General features: G+C 52.3%; 1 protein-coding gene across 1 annotated transcript in view; it reads right to left on the bottom strand.

Moving 5' to 3' along the window:
• The window catches only part of LOC140387051 (mitochondrial adenyl nucleotide antiporter SLC25A24-A-like), a 150,116-nt gene that overhangs the window by 102,004 nt on the left and 29,625 nt on the right, over nt 1-18,487 (bottom strand). The window contains exons 2-3 of the mRNA XM_072470062.1: nt 10,719-10,833; nt 4,180-4,347 (exon numbers count right to left, since the gene is read on the bottom strand). Coding sequence (XP_072326163.1) covers nt 4,180-4,347; nt 10,719-10,833 — 283 coding nt within the window. The remainder of the gene's footprint in view (nt 1-4,179; nt 4,348-10,718; nt 10,834-18,487) is intronic.

Raw genomic sequence — 18,487 nt, 5'->3', positions numbered from 1 at the left:
CTTACCCAAAGGTCTACAGCCTCTCGGGTACTGAAATACCTGATATTACCACACAGCCAAAGAGGCTTCCTAAATTGGAGCTGGTGCCAAAATAAACAAGGTGAATACTGAGAAAAGAAGATCTCCCAACATGTTAGCATGCCATAGGTATGCCCAAGAAGGACATTCCCAACGGGATTGTTGGTGTCGAGATAGCAAATGACGTAATTGTGGCAAGAAAGGCATGCTCAAACCTTGAGGGTGGGTAAACTCAAGAATGCATCCGGATCCACAAAAACCATCTACAGAATAACCGAAGACAATGAAAATTCCCAAGAAGACACGATGTCTACGGGGATCAACGAACTAAAACTCGGGTATATTATCGATTCGAGGCGATACACAAAGACTTTGATCTATCCCAATCTAAATGGGAACAAAATTCAAATGGAATATGGAAGCCAATGGGCGGGGTTCTCAGTCAGCCGATGCCAAAATCAGGAAAGGTGACTGGGAGGAGAATCGGTCCCGACACCAAAAGGTCGTCAGGCGGCGATTTGACGCCAAATCGCAATGCTCCAGCACCTTGACGGCGGCGTCAATGCGTTCCGGAACATATGCATAGTGGACGCCATTTGCATATCATTAGCGGGCCAACCCCAGTATTCTCCGGGGCCTCCACAATTCTCCCCCTCCGATGGGCCAACTTCCCAACGGCGCAGTTCACTTATACTTTTAAAAATTGTGAAACCAGCGTGGCGGCTGCTGGGGGGGGGGGCGGGGGGGGGGGGGGGGGGGGGTACGGAAAGTGTCCAACATCACCATAGTGTGCTGACAGTTTGCCACTGGCCGAGGGGGGCTTGTGGTAGGGCTGGGGGAAGTAGTGGGGGGGAGGTAGCCAGGAAGTGGGCTGTGGGGTCGGGGTGGACGGGCATGGAACACCATTGCTGCAGCTGGCAAGGCAGCCATGCAGCTGCGCACACCGTTAACTGTCCACTTTGAACTTAGGGCCGCAAGTTGTATAGTGTCCCCCCAGGGTGCTCTTTGGGTGCCCTCTGGCTCCAGCCGACCCATCAGCTGTATGGGCACGCTCCAGCACAGCCAGTGCCATCTTGTTGGCTGAGATAAGTGTGTGTAGGGAGTGTAATGTGTCTGTGCGGCTGCAGCTTGTCAGCCTCCCAAGTGTCAATCACGGACCCAGTGAATCCCGCACCGTTTTTGTGTTTCACGAGGCACCAGTGCTAGCCCCTCAATAGTAGCGGAATCTGTCCAGGTGTGGCGACAGTTTTTCTGTCGTAAAGTTCACGAATTCTGTGTTGGCATCAACACAGAGGATCCCGCCCACTATATCTCTTATCTCTGAAAATTTATCTCAACAAAAGCTCAAAAACTTACCATTAACAACGTCTGATATAATCTTGAGAACTTATAAGGAAGAGATGGTTCCAGTGAAGGGTTATGTTTTGGTGTAAGTTGAAGTAAATGGTTAATCTGACAAATTGTCATTTTATGTGGTAAAAGAAAATTTTCCTGCACTTTTCGGAAGAACGTGGCTCAACAAAATTAAACTTAATTTAAAAGCTGTGAACACATTGGTTGATGGAAAGAGCACAGAAACTCTTAGAAGGTACAAGGAGATATTTGAAAAGAATTTAGGGGAAATTACCAGAGTTGAGGCACGGCTCAAGATAAATGTCATTGCACCCCAAAATGTTTAAAGGCATAAACTATGCCATATGGTATAAAACCAAAAGCCAAAGTGGAACTTGGCAAATTGATCAAAGATGGAGTGATCAAGAGTTTGACAACTAGCAATTTGGCAATCCAAATTGTTCCAGTTATCAAGCCAGATGGCTCAGAAAGAATCTGTGGTGAATTTAAAATGACGATGAACCCAGTGTTGTGTGCTGACCATTATCCCTTACCATTAATAGAGGACCTATTTGCCGGATTGTCCGGTGTACAACATAGGAAAATAGGAATTAGGAACAGAAATAGACAATTACCCTTCGAGCCTGCTTCTCCATTCAGTCAGATCATGGATGATCTCTTCCTGGTCTCTTCACCTGAGGAAGGAGCAGCGCTCCGAAAGCTAGTGTTTGAAACAAACCTGTTGGATTTTAACCTGGTGTTGTAAGACTTCTTACTGGTCTCAAAACCACCTCTCTACCTATTCCTCATATCCCTGTCACTCGTTTTTTAAAAATCAGAAATATGTCTATCTCCCTCTTGAAACCATTTAATTATTCGGATTCCACTGCACTATGGGGCAGCGAGTTCCACAAATTCACCACCCTCTACGAGAAGTAGTTCCTCCTCATCTCAGTTTTAAATCTACCGCCTCTCAACCTATATCTGTGACCTCTCCTTCTAGATTGTCCCAGAAGGGGGAACATTTGGTCTACGTTTACTTTCTCAATTCCTTTTAGTACATTGTATACCTTGATCAGAGTCCCTCTCAGCTTTCTAAATGCCAGCGAGTATAAGCCAAGCTGTTTAATTTCTCCGCAAGCGTCAACCCCTTGATCCCCGGAATCAACCTAGTGCACCTCCTCTGAACTACTTCCAATGCCACAACATCCTTCCTCAAATCAAGAGACCAAAACTGGACACAATACTCCAGATGTGGTCTCACCAACACCCAATGCAATTGCAACAACACTTCTCTACTTTAATACTCCAGTCCTTTTGCAATAAACGCTAACATTCCATTCGCCTTTCTTATTACATGCTGTACCTGCATACAGACTTTGTGCGATTCATGAACAAAGACATCCAGATCCCTCTGCCCAGATGCATCTTGAATCTGCTTTCCATTTAGATAATAAATAATTTGTTTGACTAAAATGGATAACTTCACACTTATCCACATTAAACTCCATTTGCCAAATTTTGACCCAATCTCCTAGCCTATCTATATCCGTCTGTAAAATCTGTGATTCCCAGTTCAATAAGGTACCTCCAGATGAAGGTAGCAGCTGAATCACAACCTCTTTTTTTTTAAATTTAGAGTACCCAATTCATTTTTTCCAATTAAGGGGCAAATTTTAGCGTGGCCAATCCACCTAGCCTGCACATCTTTGGGTTGTGGGGGCAAAACCCACACAAACACGGGGAGAATGTGTACACTCCACACGGACAGTGACCCAGAGCCGGGATCGAACCTGGGACCTCGGTGCCGTGAGACTGCAGTGCTAACCACTGCGCCACCGTGCTGCCCACTGAATCACAACCTCTTCTAACTACTGTATGATGAATGCTGGAAATGTTTATATGATTTTGTTGTAGTAATGTTATCAAAAATCCTGGTTTAACATACAGGCAGACTTTCTGTCCAACCCCACACCCCGCCTCTCCACCAACACTCCAACTGCCCTCTACCTGCTCCCTTCCCTGGACACTCTCACACATAACTGGTCCCACACTTCTAGGACTGAGACTCTGGCGACTGCTTTGAGTCCAAGTCCAGGACTGCAGCTTCTGTTGTTGCTGGCACTAGAGTTATCTGAAAAGAGACTACACCCGATTGAGGGCCAGAAGCCCCATCTCCAGCCAATGAAAGCTCTTTGAATACTGCAGGGCCGTAAGTATCAGTGAGGAACTTGTGGGCCACGTAAAGTCCCCGGCTTTACCTGCAGATAAGGACACAGAATGGCCAGGTCCATGGCTGTACCTGCGAACAGCGGCGGCCTCTGGTGGCCGCGCCGTACAACATGACGCTGGCCGCACGCGGACCCGGCCTGCCAGATAGTGTCCCCCTGTAACACCCCTCATCACCCGCGGACCACCTGCCACCAGTCCCCCCCCCCCCCCCCCAGCCCACGCTGAAGACCCCCTGCCAGCGGAACTGTCCCCCGCCCGACCCCACCCCGACTGTGGTGGTGCTGGGCACAGTCCGCAGCCGCCACGCGAGGTCCCCGAAAATTGAGAGGACACGCGACCGACGCCATCGGGAAGTCGGCCCACCGGGGGCGGAGCATCAGCGGAGGGCCTCAGGTGACGTCCGGAGGCCGTTCCAATGGCGTGAGGCATACTCCTCGAGTACCTCGTTTTTGAGGGGACGGAGCCTCCGAAAAACAGCGGTGTCCCCGATTTCGGCATGAAAACGGATTCTCCGGCTAACCGCCGAACGTGATTTCGGCTTCGCCGAACGGAGAATCCTGCCTAAGTTCCTGGTTCCCACCATTTTCAATGTTTTACCTGGATGTAGATTTTGAGTCTGTCGAGAGGGGCAGTCACAGTGCGGGATACAGCTCCAGCGGTCCCTCCTGCAAGCAACTGCTTCCACCAGGTTGTAACATACGGCTCAGCAACAGGGGGCTCAGCGATCAATATCCCTCCAAATAGCCCAGCGTCAACGGACTTATACTAGAAGCAAACACATAACATTAAGAGAAAGATTCTTGGGCTCTCCAAACTTGTTTCTCTATTTGCATTCCAGTGGCGGCCCATTCCTGGGAGGCCAATTGATGTTAAGCGCCGTGTCCCACCTCATTTCCCAACAACTGGAGAGGATAGACCCCCATCAAGGGAAGAAACTCTCAAGAATGATTAACCCTTCTCCAATATCCCGTTCACTGCTGCTTCCAATCAACCACAACATTTCAATTTACATCTTAGTGCGTTGCTCAGGAGCAACTGAGGTCAAAGGGCAGCTTGCTCAGTCAGCAGAACTGGGAGTAGTTTGGTGATAATTCATCCCAGTGCCAACAACCCCAACATTTCTGATGAACATGCAAATCAAGCTGTCCAAATTCCATCCCGTATCTCCTCTACACCCCCCCTCTCCTCTCTACACCCCCAGACTCTCCCCTTTACACTGCCACTCTCCCATCGACAGCCCCACTCTCCCCGTATACCCCTCACTCTCCCCTCTACATCGCCCACTAGCCCCGACAGCACCCACTCTCCCCGTACAACCCCACTCTCCCCGTGCACCCCTCGCTCTGCCGTCTACACCGCCCACCAGCCCCTACAGCACCCACTCTCCCCGTAAACCCCCCCAGTCTCCTCTCTATACCTCCCACTCTTCACTCTACAACTCAACTCCACCCTCTACATCCCCCACTCTACCCTCTACACCCTCCACTCTCCCCTCTACACCCCCCTCTCCCCTCTACACCCCCCACTCTACCCCCTACACCCCCCACTCTCCCCTCTACACCTCCCATTTTCCCCTCTACACCCTCATTCTCCCCTCTACACCCCCCACTCTCCCCTCTACACTCCCCACTCTCCCCTCTACACCCCCCACTCTCCCCTCTACACCCCCGCTCTCCCCTTCTACACCCCCACTCTCCCCTCTACATCCCCCACTCTCCCCTCTACACTCCCCACTCTCCCCTCTACACCCCCCACTCTCCCCTTTACACCCCCACTCTCCCCTCTACACTCCCCACTCTCCACTCTACACCCCCCACTCTCCCCTTTACACCCCCACTCTCCCCTCTACACTCCCCACTCTCCCCTCTACACCCCCCACTCTCCCCTTTACACCCCCACTCTCCCCTCTACACTCCCCACTCTCCACTCTACACCCCCCACTCTCCCCTTTACACCCCCACTCTCCCCTCTACACTCCCCACTCTCCACTCTACACCCCCCACTCTCCCCTTTACACCCCCACTCTCCCCTCTACACTCCCCACTCTCCCCTCTACACCCCCCACTCTCCCCTTTACACCCCCACTCTCCCCTCTACACTCCCCACTCTCCACTCTACACCCCCCACTCTCCCCTTTACACCCCCACTCTCCCCTCTACACTCCCCACTCTCCACTCTACACCCCCCACTCTCCCCTTTACACCCCCACTCTCCCCTCTACACTCCCCACTCTCCACTCTACACCCCCCACTCTCCCCTTTACACCCCCACTCTCCCCTCTACAACCCCCACTCTCCCCTCTACACCCCCCACTCTCCCCTCTACACCCCCCACTCTCCCCTCTACACCCCCCACTCTCCCCTCTACACCCCCAATCTCCCCTCTACATTCCCCACTCTCCCCTCTACATCCCCACTCTCCCCTCTACACCCCCACTCTCCTCTCTACACCCCCAGTCTCCCCTCTACACCCCCCACTCTCCCCTCTACACCCCCCGCTCTCCCCTTCTACACCCCCACTCTCCCCTCTACATCCCCCACTCTCCCCTCTACACTCCCCACTCTCCCCTCTACACCCCCCACTCTCCCCTTTACACCCCCACTCTCCCCTCTACACTCCCCACTCTCCACTCTACACCCCCACTCTCCCCTTTACACCCCCACTCTCCCTTCTACACCCCCCACTCTCCCCTCTACACCCCCCACTCTCCCCTCTACACCCCCCACTCTCCCCTCTACACCCCCCACTCTCCCCTCTACACCCCCAATCTCCCCTCTACATTCCTCACTCTCCCCTCTACACCCCCACACTCCCCTCTACACCCCCACTCTCCCCTCTACACCCCCAGTCTCCCCTCTACACCCCCCACTCTCCCCTATACACCCCCAGTCACCCCTCTACACCCCCCACTCTCCCCTATACACCCACACTCTCCCCTCTACACCCCTACTCTCCCCTCTACACCCTCCACTCTCCCCTCTACACCCCCATTCTCCCCTCTACACACCCCACTCTCCCCTTTACACCCCCACTCTCCCCTCTACACCCACACTCTCCCCTCTACACCCCCCACTCTCCCCTCTACACCCCCACTCTCCCCTCTACACCCCCCACTCTCCCCTCTACACCCCCACTCTCCCCTTTACACCCCCACTCTCCCCTCTACACCCCCCACTCTCCCCTTTACACCCCCACTCTCCCCTCTACACCCCCCACTTTCCCCTCTACACCCCCCACTCTCCCCTCTACACCCCCACTCTCCCCTCTACACTCCCCACTCCCCCCTCTACACCCGCACTCTCCCCTCTACACCCCCACTCTCCCCTCTACACCCCCACTCTCCCCTCTACACCCCCACTCTCCCCTCTACACACCCCACTCTCCCCCTACACCCTCCACTCTCCCCTCTACACCCCCCACTCTCCCCTCTACACCCCCACCCTCCCACCTTCACCCCCCACTCTCCCCTATACAACCCCCACTCTCCCCTCTACACCCGCACTCTCCCCTCTACACTCCCCACTCTCCCCTCTACACCCCCCACTCTCCCCTATACACCCCCAGTCTCCCCTCTACACCCCCCACTCTCCCCTCTACACCCGCACTCTCCCCTCTACACCCCGCACTCTCCCCTCTACACCCCCCACTATCCCCTCTGCACCCCCACTCTCCCCTCTGCACCCCCCACTCTCCCCTCCAAACCCCACTCTCCCTGTCGTGTTGGGTGTTCTGGTCTACCAACAGGTCAACACGGCTGGATATGGTGTAACTCTATTTTATGAACAACTCAACTGTAATATCATACTGTAAGCTTGGGTACGTGCATTACTAGCTTATCTGTGGACCCTGTCCTATCACTATCTAGGTGAGGCACTCAGCACATGGTGAATGTCTGAGAGGCAGGCTGTGAGCTCTGTGCTCTGAGGTGGCTGCTGCTAGAATCCGTGCGAACTTTGGTGTCCCCTGTCTTTATAGTGCGTGTGCTCTCACTGGTGACTGGCTGCGATGTTGTGTATGCTGATTGGTCCTACTGTATGTCCAGCAATGTGCCAGTGTGTGTGTGATTGCACCATGATATGCTGATGTATATCATGATTCTCCCCTCTACACCCCCACTCTCCCCTCTACACCCTCACTCTCCCCACTGAAACCCCACCTCCCCCCAACACCTCCACTCTCTTTCCCGACCCCCCTTCCTGCACACATTCCCCCCCCCCCCCCCCGCCCCCACTCTTTTCCCAGACCTCCCATTCTCTCCCCACACCCCCAACTCTCTCTGCGCATCCTTTGCCTCGCTCTACCCCAGCATTTGGACCAAAGCCCTGTATTTTACTGCTCTGGAGGCACTGATGTATTATTGGCACCTCAGCTATGCTCTCGCCCTCCATAATTCAGTCCCCTATCTGGGCCCCAAGCAACCACAGCCCCCATCTTACTGCCCAATTATTATTTATGTGCTTATGGAAGGCTTTTGAATTGTTTTGTAAGTTACCTGCTAATCTCGTCTCAATCCCTTTCCTTGCCTTTCTGATTTCCTTTTTTCTCTTCCCTTGGAATGTTCTAGATTCTGGCTCTCCCTTGTATTATCAACCTGGGGCGGGATTCTCCGACCCCCGCCGGGTCGGAAAATCGCCAGGCGGCGGCGTGAATCCCGCCCCCACCGGCCGCCGAATTCTCCGGCACCGGAGATTCGGCATGGGCGGGAATCGCACCACGCCGTTCGGCGGGCCCCCCCGGTGATTCTCCGGCCCGCGATTGGCCGAAGCCCCGCTGCTGTAATGCCGGTCCCACCGGCAGTGAATTAAACCACTTCCCTTACCGGCGGGACCAGGCGACGCGAGCGGGCTCCGGGGTCCTGGGGAGGGCGCGGGCCGATCTGACCCCACCGGGTGCCCCCACGGTGTCCTGGACCGCGATCGGGGCCCACCGATCCGCGGGCGGGCCTGTGCCGTGGGGGCACTCTTTCCCCTCCGCGTCGGCCACAGCCTCCGCAATGACCAACGGGGAGGTGACCCGCCCCCCTGCGCAAGCGCGGGAATGACAGCAGCAGCCGCGCACGCGTCGACTTCCGCCAGCCGGCGGAGTCCCTACGGCCCCGGCTGGCGTGGGGGCAAAGGCCTTCCACGCCAGCTGGCGGGGCGCCAACCACTCCGGCACGGGCCTAGCCCCTGGTGAGGGCTTGGCCCTTAAAGGTACGCTTCCGCACCTTTGGGGCGGCCCGACGCCGGAGTGGTTCACGCCACTCCATCCCGCTGGGGCCCCCCGCCCCGCCGAGTAGGGGAGAACCCCGGCCCTGATGTCTGTGATTCTTGTTCAGCTTTATTTTACTCTCTCTCGTTATCCAAGCAGTTCTGAATTTGTGCGCCCTATCTTTCCCTCGATGCTACCTGAACTATCTCCTTTTGAAAGGTACCCCATTGCATCATTAAAATTTGCTTCCCAACCTATAATTCAAATTTTCTTGGCGCAGAACCTGTTCTTGTCCCACTGAAATTGGCTCACTTTCAATCAACTTCTCTTTCTCCGGTGCAGCAGTTAACCTAAACTGATATAATATTCTGATCACTAATCCCAAAATTCCCACTACTAGACGTGCATGGATATGGATAAAGGCACCAGGCTGACCCGCTGGAGCTTTGATGGCCACATGGGTGCAGTCGATGGCACCCTGCATTCAGGGGAATCCAGCAACCACTGTGAAACCTTTGGCTCGTTCAGCCTGGCCAGCATGGTCCGTCCAGTAATGGATGAATGTGAGGACCTATCTGAACAGTGACAAGATTGATGTAGTTATGGATTGCTGATAGGAGCACGCTACACAAATCTCCCCCCAGACTCCTAGAATGATTTGGATGCATAAACATCGCAATCCGATTAGTCACTTCTGCCACCATGAAGTTATATTGGAAATTGACCCAGGGTATGTTTTTAGAGTCATAGAGTTGTACAACACAACAAGAGGACCTTCGGCCCATCGTGTCTGCACCGGCCCTCTGAAAGTGCACCCTACCTAGGCCCACTTTCCTCGCCCTATCCACATAACCTCGCCTCTGACTGCTAAACTGTCCAACACTGGACACTAAGGGGTAATTTCGAATGACCAATCCACCTAACCTGCACATCTTTGGGCTGTGGGAGGAAATTGGAGCTTCCAGAGGAAACCCACGCGCACACGGGGAGAACGTGGAAACTCCACACTGCCGGTCCCCCAAATTCAGAATCAAGCCCGGGTCCCTTGTGCTGTGAGGGAGCAGTGTTAACCACCGTGCTACCATATGCAATGGTATTTCAAGTGTTGATATAAATGCTTCTTAAATGTTGTGAGGGTTCCTGTCTCCACCATCCTGTCAGGCAGTGAGTTCCAGACTCACATCACCCTCGGAGTGAAAAGGTTTTTCACCAAATACCCTCTTATCTATATCTCCTGTCCCTTACCTTAAATCTACGGCCCCTAGTAATTGACCCCACTACTAAGGTGAGAAATTCCTTCCTAACCGGCCTATCTCTGTCTTCATGATTTTGCACACCTCAATCAGTTCCCCCTTCAGCCTTCACTGCTCTAAGGAAAACAACCCCAGCCTAACCAGCCTCTCTTCATAGCTGAGATGCTCCAGCTGAGGCAACATCCGAGTGAATCTTCGCTGCACTCTCTATAGTGTAATCAGTTCCTTTCTATAGTGTACAGAGATTACCGAAAACAAGGCATTCAGGAACTTCCGAATATGCAATTCTCCGGCCCTTGCGAGTCTCTGTTCCCGCTCGCAGCTCACCCCCGCCCATGGGTTTCCTGGTGCCATTGGCTTCAAGGGAAATCCCATTGAAAAGCGACGGGAATATAGAATCCCGAGAGACAGGTGGCTGGTGAATTGGAGAATATGGCCATATATTTAGAAAGAGGTACAGGGACAGATAAGCACAGTGCTCCTTCCAGAAGCATCACCCTTAGAGTTCCAGAGACTTCAGAGCTGGCCTCACTCAGCAACCAGGTAAAATATGAGGCAGCACCAATTTACCAAGTCAACTACGTGCTGATGAGATGGTACAGGTTAATTAGGTCACACTATTCCCAATAAAGGACTAAAGTTGTTCATCATAGTCACAAACACAAAGACAACTCATATCGCATATGATATTACCTCTTCGTCATTGTCAAACAGCACTGACCGAGAATTCAAATAAAAGAAAATAGAGTTGATGGGAAAAGAAAATTTAACTAGTTGGATGGTTTTCTGAGGCCTGGAGTTAAAATGCCTGCAGGATCCATCACAAACAGTTCTGAAAAACATTCTCATTTTTCTGTTCTCAAAGGTTCGTTACACAACTGATGAGGGTGTCAGATAATGAGAGAGGGTTTGTCGGGAAGGAAACAAACTGACCTCACAATCCAAGCCATGAGGTCAGAGAGAAACTTAGCAACACCACCACAACACTGAGTAGGCAAGGGCATCACAAGTCATCCAACCAATAAGGGGAGTGATGGAGGGGCGAGGAAGCCAGAGATAGGCGGGTGGGAGGGTAGGAGAGTGGGAGGGGAGGGTAAGAGGGTGGGAGGTAAAGGTAGGAGAGTTAGAGGGGTGGGGAAGTGAAATTGGAGGGTAGGAGGAGAGGGGTAGGAGGTTGGAATGGGAGGATAGGGGGGGGGGGAGGAGATTGGAAGGGTAGGGATAGGATGGTGGGAAGGGAGGGTAGTAGAATGGAAGAGGAGGAGAGTGAGAGGGAGGGGAGAGGTTGGAGGGTAGGTTGGAAGGGGAGGATAAGCGGGTGGGAGGCGGGAGAGGGTAGGAGAGTGGGATCGTGGGAGGGGAGGGGTGGGTAGGAGGGTGATGGTGGGGCAGGAGAGTAGGAGAGGAGGAGGGTGGGTGGAGAGAGGCAAGATGGTGGGAAGTGAGGAGTGAGGGAGTGGGAGAGGAGGTTAGGAGGGTGGAAGGGGAGGAGAGTGGGAGGGGAGGCTAGAAGCATCAGAGGGGAGGAGAGGGGTAGGTGGTAGGGGAGAAGAAGAGAGTGGGAGAGGAGGGGAGGTGAGTGGGAGGAGAGGTAGGAGGGTAGGCGATGAGGCGAGGGGAGGAGATTGGGAGGGGATGGGTAGCCTCATTTCTGATTTAAATCTGCCACCCCTTATACTAACACTGTAACCTCTCGCTCTATATTGCCTACTTTGTCAATACCTTTGACCACCTTATATTATCCAGCCTGGACAGATGGTGAAATGTGAATTCAATAAAAATCTGGAATTGAAAAGTCTCCTTGTTGACAGTCTCCAGGAGGGGCTCTAGTGCTTCCTCCTCCCTGAGGGTGCCTGTAGGCCCTGGGTGACTCCATGGGAAAAAGGGGTAGCTGGAGTGAGCTCCAGAAGCCTCTCAGTCATCTGATTCTGCCAATCCTGGAGGTTCCCCATTCTCTGCACCATGGTGTCGAAACCCTCAGCCATGGTCCTCAGTGACTGGGCCATGGCTCTGGAGTACCTCAGCAATGTCCACCTGTGGCCGGGGCATGTCCCACATTGACTGGGACATGATGCCGAGGCCCTCAGCCATGGTCATCACAGACTGAGCTATGCTTTGGACACCACCACTCAAGGGGCGGATGTCGTGCTCCAGGTTCTGCAGTGCGGTCGCCACCCTAGCTTGACATCTGGCTAGGATGCAGCTGTGTCCTGGGATCCAGCAGACCTCTGACTGCTGTCTCCCTTGGATGGAAGATAGCAGTTACAGGCCCAACTGATGTGCATCAGCAGCAGCAGCAGATGTGTGGGGCTTACTAGATGGTGCCCGAGAAGCCTGTCTGCTAATCTCACCCACCGAGGTGTGTGTGTTTCTGCGATGGTGGAAGGTGGGGGGGGATAGCTGTGATACCTCAGTGGTGATCTCCTCAGAGCTCTCCTCCGAGATGTTCGAGAGGTAGCGGCGACTCAGGATAGCCCGGCCTCATCAGATGGTGATCCTGCAAGACAATGGACATGTAGTCAGTGAAAGGGAAGGATAATTGTCTGGGACATCAACAATTCACTTGAAACAGGTCATCTGGGTGAAGGGGCAGTGGATCCTTACTTCTCTGGCACAGGCCAACCTCGCTGTCAGTGACTGCTCTCTCCGCAGGCATCCCCGCTATCTCTAGCACCCTTTCTTCATGGGGGTAATGACTCAGTCTCTGAGATTCCACCCCCCCCCGGTCTTGGTCCTTTACCATTTATTAAGGGCTATCTTGTCCAGTGGGGTCAAAGAAAGGACATTGTGAGCCACACCTTTGATGGGTCAGGGGGTCGATAGCAGGTAACATGTGTGGGCACCGTGCGTCGGCATGAAGGGGTTGTGATGGTGGGTGTCAGGCGGTTCTGAGGAACAAACTTGGAGGCCAGATGTTGGTAAGGTGCGAGGTGTCTGCCAGCGATTCAGGGGTGGGCAGGGTGGGGGGGTTTGGAAATTGAAGGGTGGCAAGCGGGACTGATGCCAGGGGAGAGGTGGTACATTACCCTTGCCGCTCGAAGGAGGTTGTTCACCTTCTTCCTACATTTGACAACCGTTGTCCTGGTCGTGTTACCCGCACTCACTGCAGCTGCCACTGCCTCCCAGGTGGCATTGTTGATCCAGCTGTTGGTCCTCTGACCCCCTCAGGGGAACAAGGCCCCACCTTTCATCCACTGCGTCGAGAAACCTGGCCAGGTTGGCATCCCCAAAGCCAGGAACATCCTTGTGTCTTGACTGGGAGTGAGTGTGACAAATGTTGAATTCTTTACCCGTCAGTCTGGCCTCAATAAAACTCGAGATGGATTTGTAGGCATAGTATTATTTATTTTTAACCAACTTGCAAGTCTGACTCGCTTCTCAGGGACACAGAACACAGAACCAGTCTCCTGGACCCCTTGGAAACGAATGAGATCCAAGACAAAGGGATCTCTGCAAATACATTCAAATGGCATCAAGTTTCACATACACGATTCCCATAGGTCATCCTATACCCCGCCTGACCTGGCCATACATCCTAATTGGCTCACTTCTCATTCCTTAACCCTGGGCCTCTTGTTACCCAGCATCCTTTTCTCCTCCTCTACCAGACACCACTCCCCCTTCCTTGCCATGGTTTCTGAAATCCTTTGTCTGTGAACTCACTAGAATTAGACCGGCCTATATCTACATTACTGTAACTAATATATTTAAACTAAGTATTTTATATCACATTCGTCAAGTGAGAATGGAGCATTTAAAAGCAGCTCTTCCTTGTTAGCGGTGAGCAGCTGAGACACGAGTCAGGCCAATCAGATGGTGAGGGAGTCAGGCATGCTACGTTTCACGTGGGGGCTCAGTTTTTGCACTAAGTGTGGGTGAATACAAGTTGCGATGTCGCCATTTCAGTGGGCTTCAAACACCCTGCCAACTTCACCCAAAATGGCACACAGTCATTTTCCGGCTGAATCGCACCTATTGTAAATACGTGGGGCCTGAGGACTGAACCCTGTGGCACCCCACGCGATACGTCTTGCTAACCAGAAAAAGACCCATTTATCCCGACTCTCTGCCTTCTCTCAGCCTTTTATCCAAGCGAATAAACTACCCCTAATTCCATGTGATCTAACCCTGTGTATTAACCTTTTGTCCGACACCTTATCAAATGCCTTCTGGAAGTACAGATACACTACATCTACAGGATCCCCATTATCCACTTGTTACATCTTCCAAAAACTCTAGTAAATTAGTCAAACACTATTTACCCTTCATAAAACCATGCTGACTGTGATGGATTGCGCTTTGACTTTCAAAATGTCCTGTTATTACTTCCTTAATAATGGATTCTAACAATTATTGAAACAATTGGATTCTCAGGGGGCTTGACATGATAGATGCTGAGAGGATGTTTCCCCTTGTGGGAGCGTCTAGGACAAGAGAGCATAACCCCAGAGTAAGGGGTCGCCCATTTAAGTCACAAATGAGGGAGTTTATCTCTCGGAGAGTAGTGAATCTGCAGAATTCTTTACCGCAGAGAGCTGTAGAGGCTGGGTCGTTAAGTATGTTCAAGGGTGAGATAGGCAGATTTTTAATCAGTAAGGGAATCAAGGGTTATGGGAATAAGGCGGGAAAGTGGAGTTGAGGATTATCACATTAGATCAGCCATGATCCCACACCAGCCTGGGATGCAATTCATCCAGGCCTGGGGATTTGTCTATTTTTAAGCCCGCCAAAGCCTCCAATAACTCCTCACTTCCTATGTCAAACGTCTCAAGGTTCACACAGTCCCATTTCCTGAATTCTCTACGTCCTCCTTCTCCTGAGTGAAGACCAATGAGAAGTATTAATTTAACTCTGCCGCAATGTCCTGCGGCTTCACACACAGAGTGCCCCTTGGTCTCCTCTTTCCCTGGTTAACCTCTTCCCCTTGTAAGGGTCCCTCACGTTTTCCACCTGTTTATTTCCTTATTCCCCCTTTCTTTTATTTTTGCTATTACCATTTTGATCCATGGATGAGTAATGGACATGTGACTTTAATACAGCCTGTATCATTAACTCAAGCAGAAGCATTGGCTTGTGCCTTTAATTCAAGCAGGAAAAATCTGCTCGGCATCAGTGATGACTCGCTTTGATTGACTTTGCTGATGGCCAATGAATTGGCCCAAAAAGCTGTGTCCTGCCCGGTAACAGGTGGTGATTGGATCGGTTCACACTGAAATGGTTTAGGGACCTGAGGGGGTTTCAGAATCATTTTGGCAGCAAAGAGAGACAATCTCTCAGGGTTGTGTGGTGTCGTGGCCGCTGTTCTGAAGACTGGGTAGTTTGCTGCAAACAATGGTTTGTTTGTGGTTGCGCGGTTGTTTGAAGGCAAGTAGTGGGGGTGTGGGGATGACCTTGGCAAGATGTTCGTATTCATCGATGATGTGGTGAAGGCTGTGGCAAAAATGTCATAGTTTCTCTGCTCCGGGGAAGTACTGGACGACGAAGGGTATTCTGTCGGTTGTGTCCCGTGTTTGTCTTCTGAGGAGGTGGGTGCGGTTTTTTGCTGTGGTGCATTGGAACTGTCAATTGATGAGTCGAGCACCATATCCCGTTCGTACGAGGGCATCTTTCAGCATCTGTAGATATCTGTTACGCTCCTCCTTGTCTGAGCAGATCCTGTGTATATGGAGGGCTTGTCCATAGGGGATGGCTTTGACCACGCCACCACACAACCCTGCCATGGCAATCTCTGCAAGACGTGCCAGATCATCGACATGGGTACCACCATTACACGTGAGAACACCACCCACCAGGTACGCGGTACATACTCATGTGACTCAGCCAACATTGTCTACCTCATACGCTGCAGGAAAGGATGTCCCGAAGCATTGTACATTGGTGAGACCATGCAGACGCTGCGACAATGGATGAACGGACATTGCGCGACAATCGCCAGGCAGGAATGTTCCCTTCCAGTCGGGGAACACTTCAGCAGTCGAGGGCATTCAGCCTCTGATCTTCGGGTAAGCGTTCTGCAAGGTGGCCTTCAGGACGCGCGACAACGCAGAATAGCAGAGCAGAAACTTATGGCCAAGTTTCGCACACATGAGTGCGGCCTCAACCGGGACCTGGGATTCATGTCACATTACATACACCCCACCATCTGCTTGCGAAATCCTGCCAACTGTCCTGGCTTGAGACAATTCACACCTCTTTAACCTGGTGTTACCCCTCTCTCTGGCTCTGTAAAGACTTAATTATCTGCAAATGCTCGCATTCAAAGTACTGTCATGCATCTTCAACTTTGTCTCTATGGTTCCCTCACACAGACCAAAAATAATGTGCAGGTTAGGTGGATTGGCCATGCTAAGTTGCCCCTCAGTGTCCAAAAGGAGCTGTGGGATTACTGGATTTCGGGGATAGGGTGGAGGTGTGAGTTTAAGTAGGGTGTTCTTTCCAAGAGCCGGTGCAGACTCGATGGACTGAATGGCCTCCTTCTGCACTGTAGGGATTCTATGATTCTAACATGAAAGGGAACAGGCTCACCAGCAAAAGATGCTGGAGATGAAATTAAAAGCTCACAAAACAGAGAGGGAATTCCAAAGGATATGGAAAGGAGACAGGGGGAATTAACCATGATTACACTTCATGGCGAATTTAAATGTGGAGCAGAGAATTTCCCAAATTGGCCCAGAAAGAGCAAGGGTAATGCTGTCCTGATCATCCACCAGAGGGCAGGAGCGTCCCAAAAGACACTGAACCCAGCACACAACAGGCCAGCAGAGGGACCTTAACTAGATTGGACCCCCTGCCCACCATCCATCCTGCACGATTGGAAAGAGGACTGGACACAGTTAACCACCCCCTTTAAAATGATCCATAACCTCCCACCAGGTGACAGCCCTGGAGTCATCTTCAGTATTGGATGGGAGAGGCCCCTGGCAGAAGGCCACCTTCCCGGCCCAAAAAGGCTGACCCAAGTTCACCAGCTGACTGCCTGCCTGCTACCCTGCCACCTGAAAACCCCGAGCACCACACCCTGGAGCTCCCCAGTTGTGGTTGCACCTGAGCCGGACCCCAAAGGGGGCCAAGGTCCCTTTAAAACACCCCACTCTCCTGACCCTAAGCCGAACCCCAAGCTCCGGGTTCGGAAACCTGAGTCCACAAGGTGTGGTGGCTCGAGGAGATTGAGGGGGGGACATGATTGAGATGTATACAATTGTGAGGGGCAGAGATAGAGGAGACAGGAGGAAACATTTCCCCTTAGTGGAGGGTCAATGGCCAGGGGGCTTAGATTTAAGGTAATTAACGAGCAGGCGGTTTTGAGGGGATGTGAGGAAAAACCTTTTTACCCAGAGGACATTGGGGGGTTGGAACTCGCTGCCAGAAAGGGTGGTGGAGGCAGAGACCCTCATAACATTTAAGAAGTATTTAGATGTGCTCTTGCAATCCCAGGGCATACAAGGCTATGGGCCAAGAGCTGGAAAATGGGATTAGTATAGTTAGGTGGATGTGTTTGAGCAGTGACGGGCCGAAGGGCCTTTTCTGTGCTATATGATGCTATGACTCCATGAAACACTCTGGGGTTTCCAGCAGTACTTTTGTGAGGGCCACGAAGAATCCAGCACAAGTTTCAAGGATACAAAGAAATAACATTTATTTACAATAACATATATATACATAACAGCAGCAGCCTCACTTGCTGCTTACTCCTTCCTGCTGGTTCCAAACGGGCCAGCTTTATTTATACAGGGAGTCTGCTAATGATTTCTCTGCCCCTCTCATTGGGGAAGCTCATACTCCCACAGGATTGTGGGATTGTCATTAGTCCCCAGCCAATGGTAAGCAGGCAGGTTATAACAAGTACCAAAGGGGGTTTAGTGACGAAAGGCAAAGACTGGTATATATACAGGTACAGAACACAATAAGATAGGTCTTGTGTCTCCGGCTCCAGGATCCACACTGCCTGGGCCCGGCCTGGGCCCCTGCTCACAGGGCCCCTGCTCACAGGGCCCCGCACTAACTCGCTATTGGCCGGGGTTTGCGCACTCCCACATGATTGCCCCGGGCCGCTCACATGGGATGCCAGGCCCGCCCCCTTAAAGGGGCCGCACAACCACAACAGGTTATCAAAGTGGGTAGACAGGAACTAGGCTGGACAACAGCAGCTCCGCGCTCTGATCCTGATATGAGATGTCCAGCACTCTCTCGCGGATCGCCCAGAGCAGCTCGAACATTGCTCACTCCCTGAGTGCTAACAACCCTCTAACCTCCCCAGGACCTTTACCAATACACTTAATCAGGAGGTTGGAATACCTGACCCCCAATAGAGGGAAGTCAGAACTCTAGCATCAAATAAGCTTCCCCATACAGCAGGGAACTGTCCCGAATAGACTTCCTCATGCAGCAGGGAACCACCATTTCCCCCTCTAACTGTGTGTCTAATGTGCCAGTGTGCGTGGGAGAATGCCCGCACACTTCAA

Source organism: Scyliorhinus torazame, chromosome 12 (assembly GCF_047496885.1).
Source record: "Scyliorhinus torazame isolate Kashiwa2021f chromosome 12, sScyTor2.1, whole genome shotgun sequence".
NCBI classification, from domain to species: Eukaryota; Metazoa; Chordata; class Chondrichthyes; order Carcharhiniformes; family Scyliorhinidae; genus Scyliorhinus; species Scyliorhinus torazame.
This window is presented reverse-complemented; position numbering and strand designations above follow the sequence as displayed.